This window comes from Belonocnema kinseyi, chromosome 6, assembly GCF_010883055.1.
Source record: "Belonocnema kinseyi isolate 2016_QV_RU_SX_M_011 chromosome 6, B_treatae_v1, whole genome shotgun sequence".
Taxonomy (NCBI): Eukaryota; Metazoa; Arthropoda; class Insecta; order Hymenoptera; family Cynipidae; genus Belonocnema; species Belonocnema kinseyi.
In genome coordinates this window covers 99,216,256-99,222,569 of record NC_046662.1, presented here as the reverse complement: position 1 = coordinate 99,222,569, position 6,314 = coordinate 99,216,256, and the positions used below count along the sequence as shown (strand labels likewise).

The window sequence follows — 6,314 nt, the reverse complement described above, 5'->3', positions numbered from 1 at the left end:
CTCTATCCCATCCACACACTACTCCTTTCCCCTGCCGAGTGAGTCACGCCTACCCCGAAAGGGAAATGGCTTAATGGTGTAATAATAATAATAATAAAAAAGATTTTTACAATTTCATTTTTACTCGTATTTGCTTGTGCCGAATTGATATTTATTGTAATTAATAACTTTAGAATTGAATAATGTACACATCCACCAGTCAGAAAAACAAAATATGCCAGCATAGTTCGACTTAACAAGGTTTTCGTAGGTTATTTATGACATGAATAAACATTGTTCCTTGCATTGATTTCTTTTTTTAAATAAATATTATACTATGTACTAAAGCTAATTGCATGCTATTCTTAAGAAATCCTTACCGCTATGATGATGTTTTTATTTAAAATTCTTTGGGTGAAAAGTTCTAATAAATGTGGATTGTTTTAATTGCTACTATAAAAAACGAGTTCAACAAGATGTTTTCACTTACCTCAATAATGTTAAGAACAGAGATTTAGTGTAACGACTTCATAAATATATATCCCATTATTATTGCACAAATTCAAAAAAAAAACCTCCAACGTCAACGTAATTTAACCTACAACCTGCATTATCTCGATTGCTTGCGCATCAGCTAGTGTAAGCGACTTCAGACATTTCAAAAATAAAATTTCAATTAGGAAAAATTTAAATTGCACTTTTCACTTAACTTATTGTGCAAAACTAAGTAAATATGTATTACATATCTCAAAGAAGGGGCTTCGAGGATGCGACGGCACTGGGCTAATCACCTGATTCTTACAGTGTCCGCGAAACAGCTGATGACAGTGTCCGAGGTGTGACAGTGTCCAAAGCTACAGTGTCCGAGGTTCGACTGTAATGTGATATTATAATAAAGCGCCCTACCGATAGAAATCTCAGTGTATATACTAAAGATTCTCAAGGCTCTGAGAAGCTCTGACAAATTCTCCGCAGGCACTCAAGTAGTGAGTAAAGGTTAAATTTCTAAATTATTTCTATTAAAGTTAAATGACAGTTACGTAAAACTATAAAATATATTAGACGTTTATTGTACGTGCAGTGAGGGCTTTAAAAAAGCGAAGTGTATTCGCCTTCATCGCCGTGTAACTTGCACCACAACCCGGCACTTGACACCTGCATCAAAACAAACGAACAGCACCCCTCTAACTAACGTCAGTTTGACAAACTTTCTCACTCGCACACTTTTCCATGTATGGGAAGAGGACAACTGCGCACCTGCGCACGAAAATTTCAGATCTTCCTGTAATGTGCATACCACTTACGGTAATGTTTCTGTTGCCAAGTGGAGAAACGGAGTTAGGTCTCCTTATTATTCCTTCGTGCTTTAAACTCACATATTAACCGAAAAATTTGAAATTATCTTCAAATCATTGAAATCCCTTTATTTTTGAGAATTTCCTTGCAATTTATAGAAATATTATAGAATGTTTAAATTTTTTATATCTATGGAAATTCGTTAAAAATCACTTAGAATCATTCCATAAAAAGCCGTTGAAACCTTTAAAATCTCTAAATTCCCTGAAATCATTAAAAATAATTTCAAATTTGTAAATACTATGCTATCTTTCAAAATCCTTATGAACTTTACGAAATTTTTTGCAATTCCTTTATTATCTTTAATCTCTGAGGAGCCCCTATAATCTTTGAAATATTTAAATAAATATTTAAAGGAAAGAACTTAAGTCTTTTACATTCAAGAAAAAAGGGCCATAAGTTCAAAAAAAGTTTAATGAAATTGTTTGACTAACTAATGAATTAAAAATTACTTAATTTTAGTTTTGAACACTTTATATTTAAAGGAAGTTCGTTTTCAATTTCCTGGATCGAAATTAATGTTTTACCCGATTATTTCTTCTGATATACGTGTTTCAATTTTGAACTTGATTATTAGTTATGATTTTACTGAGAGGATCGGTCTAAAATAAGTTTTAAATAAAATAAACTAAAATTTAAAACAAGACAGGAGGATCGTTTGGTTATAGCATGTAAGATGTAAAAATTGTGCTGTTTTTTATCCTTCAATTCTACCAAGATCTGAACACAAAAGAAATCAATTAAAAATATTTTTAAATTTCTTGTACTTGAAGAATGGATTTTTAAACAGTTTCACAATTTAAAATTATTAGGACTTATTCGGTTTAAGTTTAGATGTTGACAGAACGAAAGAATATTCGATGGAATATAAGCACAAGGAAATTTGATTACATTTAAACATTTTTCACAATATTTCTGAAGGAGGGTTTAAAAATATTTCAAACTGCTTTGAGTAAAAAATTTAACAATTTATTAACGAAATGATATGTTTGATTATGGAACTTGTCGAGAAAAAAATGTTTGATGTGAAATATTCGTTTTTCAATTTAATGACTGTTCAAAATAAAACATACAAACAGTATAACAATATTAAAAAAATTACACAGAAACACGAGAGCCTGCATGAAAAAATGCATGGACATAAAAGAATCTAGAGAAGTATGCCAGGACATGAAAGTATGCCGGCAAATAGTTAATAAAAAGAGTGTCAGTAGAGTGAATGAGCCTGAAACAAAGACCTTGGCTACTAATGGACCCAAGTGGGGAACCTTACATAACGACTTCGTGAGGTTCTTCGCTTGGGGTGATTGCTAGAGAGATTGATCAGCAACCTGGGTCGGAGCAGTGTTGCGGAACGAACGTGTTATTTACTTAAATAGCACGAGAATTCTGGATCAATCTGAAAAATCTCTATCCCTTCCACACACTACTCCTTTCCCCTGCCGAGTGAGTCACGCCTACCCCGAAAGGGAAATGGCTTAATGGTGTAACACTAGAGTCCCGCTTTACTGGGCGTTTCGGGGGTACCCTCAATAACCTTCACGATAAATTTGAACTCTCCAAACAGTTCTTCGTCTCCTTGGAAAAGCAAGACTCCAGTGTAATTGAAAAAACTTCTACCATAAATGCTTAGATTAAAAATAGTATAACTATTACTAAAATAAATAATAACAGGAATAAAAAGTCAAATTTGACATAAGACTTCTAATAATTAAAAATTTGCCAGAAAAAAAAAGATTGATGTTCAAATAACCAATTATAAATTTCATATTAGAAATTAAATAGTTTTAAATAGTAAGCCTTGAATCCTTAAGATTTCAGAGTGCTAAATTCAAATCTTAAAGGTAAGAATTTTATTTATTAATTATTATTTATTTTATTTATTCGAGGTTAGAATTATTGATTTGAAAGGACTTAAAATTGAAAAAATGCAACTTCTTACTTAAAAAGTGTTTAATTTTAAACGATCAACTTCAAAATATTCAGATTTATTGCTTCTAACTTAAAACTGCTTTAAAGTGATATAGTTTTCCAAATTTATAACCATTTATTAATACATAAGACAGGATAAGAGAGGGGATTAAAGAGATATTTCCGCTCTTTGATCTGTCGTGGACATCCCTGGCTAAAGTTGAAAAATTCGTAGTTTAACATCTTTTCATTTAAAATGATCTAAAATTGTTGCTTCGATTTTATACGTGTAAATTATTGAGCGTTTGAATACAAGTTTTTTAAGCTTTCATTTTAAAAGTTAAAATTTTTTTATAATTCAAAACTCAGAACAACAAGATGACCGGAAATTTATTAGAAAAAAATAAAACAATGTTTTCCCAAATGCCGTGTTTATAAACGACAAACTTGTCGATAAAGTTTGTATTTTATGCTCGGATTTGTAGACAAATGCAATGCCAGCGCCATGTTTCGTTTAGTAAATTTCAAATATTTTCCAGCTTCTGATTGGCTGGTATTTAATCAACAATGTTCAACTCGACACACGCTTTTGCCATTGAATCGCATAATTTAATAATATTAATTTTGCGTCGAAAACAAGAATTTCTATTGAAATTTATGACCTCATTTCCTGAGTCGTCAGCCAACGTTTAGTTAAGTATTCAGTATTTAAATTGAACATTCTTTTAGGTATGCACGTTTAACGTAATTGGACTTCTTCTCCATTCAGTTAATTTGCTTATCTCTTACACTCACATAACTTTATTCTATCTCCTGATGCCAGTTGCGCATTTCATTAATTTAAATAAAATATTTAATCACGTACGTTGCTTTAACGCCCTTAATAATAGATATATATGTGTATAAAACTATGACCCTCCCCCCCTCCACCTGGTCACTTATTTTCATCTGTGTCTGTTTGATATTACCATTGGTTGTCGTTCTGCCAAAATTTTGAAGAAACTGTCGTGAACCTCCTGGACGTGAATATCAAGAAGTCTCGCATTTGATTTTGAAACATTACATTCTGAGCAAACATAACTGTCCGAATAGTTGTGTCGTGGCTCTTCAAAGTCTCCAAAATTGGTTAAATTGCAGGAAAATTTGTCTGATCTACAAAGGAAAATTATCTCGGATATGTTATAGATTTAAACAGAATTTACCTTCATTAGTTTTAACATAACAATTAATAAAAATTGAAATCAGGAAAACAAAGAAATAACATTAGTAGCCCAATTGAGACAACAAAGCGTGGAAATCGATTAATAATTCAACCTCACGCATCGGTGTCCAAGTTTTAATTTTTGACCAACTTTGTATAGGCCAAACAATTACGGCGTATTTTTTGTTAGTGAAAAATAATATCAATAATGATTTTTTTAAATTTGGGTTCAAGTTAGAATTGTTGAAAAATACCAAAAAACTCTGTTTTCTAAAATTATTTAATTGCGCTATTATCTGAAACAGTTAAAAATGGCGGGCTTCAGGATACCGAAACCAGAATATTTGCCTTTTTGAGAGATTCTTAAACTTTGTTGATCACAAAAAAATTGATTGTACAATAACAAAGTAGTGGCATGTTGTTTTGATTCAAGATAATCCATTTGAAGAAATTTTAGGAACTACACATTCAAGTTAAAAAAATGCAATTTACCAAATTAGAAAATCTTGTTTTTTGCACCTGTATAAAAATTCGAACTTTAACACAATTTTTCGAAATTCCTAATTTTATATTATTTTTTACTAACAAAAACTCTACTTACCAAAAATACGCCGTCATTTAAAAAATTTTCTGATACAAAAATTCTTTCTGGTTAAAAAAATTCGGAATTTTCGGCCTACCGTAATTATGATCCTTTTGATTATTTTTTTTGATCTTGAAATTGGATTTAGTAACTAGAAATAAAATATGCTTGATTTTACAAGACAAACGAGACGTAATGAAATGCAATAAAAGGCAATAATTTCAGCTCAGCGCACAAATATATCAATTTTTGTTTATACATCATACATTGATCACGAAATCATAATTTTAGATCTTAACACATTTACTTCTACTTTACATAAGATCGACAAATCCCCCCCCCCCCCCAATTGTTGGCACATTCTCTGATTTCACAGACAATATATTTTTTAGTATGTTTTGCCTCAATTAATTTAATTCTACTATAATTTCAACATGCAATGTATGTATTAATTACTTAATGGAATGAAGAATGTATCCAAAATATAATAAATTCACTTAGGTTTTTGATCTGCCAATAAAGAACTAATGTGCCAAGAATTGGTGCTCTTTTCCTACGTAACATAATATTTGGACATTTCTCTATAATAATAGGTTATGTTTTATGTTGTAGCTTGAAATGAATATACCTCACATTTACGGTCTTAATTCTAATAATGGTAAGTAATGAACTAACATTTCGAGAAACGATAATTCTTCAGATTGCCTATTATTTTCTCGGCCTAGTATTGCATAAAATTGATCTTCACTATTATTAATTGTTGCACATTCATTGATTTCAAGTCTTTGGGAACATTCTCCTTCAATTTCCATCTCCATTTTTATCTCTGTTTTATAACTGTTCAATTAAAAAAGTTGTACTTTTCACCAAAAAATGGGATTTTTTACAATTTGGATTAGACATTTGGCACAACCGAGCACAACATTATATACAATTATATATTTTTATCATGTAAAAACAATTGCTGACGCAACTATTGCCAGTTGCAAGAAAAAATACGCCATCTAGTGAAAGTACAGTCAACTTGGATCATGCAGTCAACTACGAACTATGTCTTTACTGCTCCTTGGTAACACTTCTGCGGGTAACTATGGGTACATGCAAAGATATTATTATCTTTGGTACATGTCTCGTACTTGACATCTGTGGATCAGCTACATGCATCGCCCCCACTTTGATGTTTTCTTACGACACAGTCAAAGATATTATAAACGTAGATGCGGTATGGGGCGTCGGAGTGGGGAATTATATATATAGGACATCACATTTTCTTCCCTATCGAGA

The 6,314-nt window shown here is 31.3% G+C and overlaps 1 protein-coding gene across 1 annotated transcript in view; it reads right to left on the bottom strand.

Moving 5' to 3' along the window:
* The window catches only part of LOC117175068 (zinc finger protein 511), an 8,752-nt gene extending 2,747 nt beyond the window's left edge, over nt 1-6,005 (bottom strand). The window contains exons 1-2 of the mRNA XM_033364610.1: nt 5,706-6,005; nt 4,215-4,398 (exon numbers count right to left, since the gene is read on the bottom strand). Coding sequence (XP_033220501.1) covers nt 4,215-4,398; nt 5,706-5,848 — 327 coding nt within the window. The 5' untranslated portion in view covers nt 5,849-6,005. The remainder of the gene's footprint in view (nt 1-4,214; nt 4,399-5,705) is intronic.
* Nucleotides 6,006-6,314: the final 309 nt, after the last annotated feature.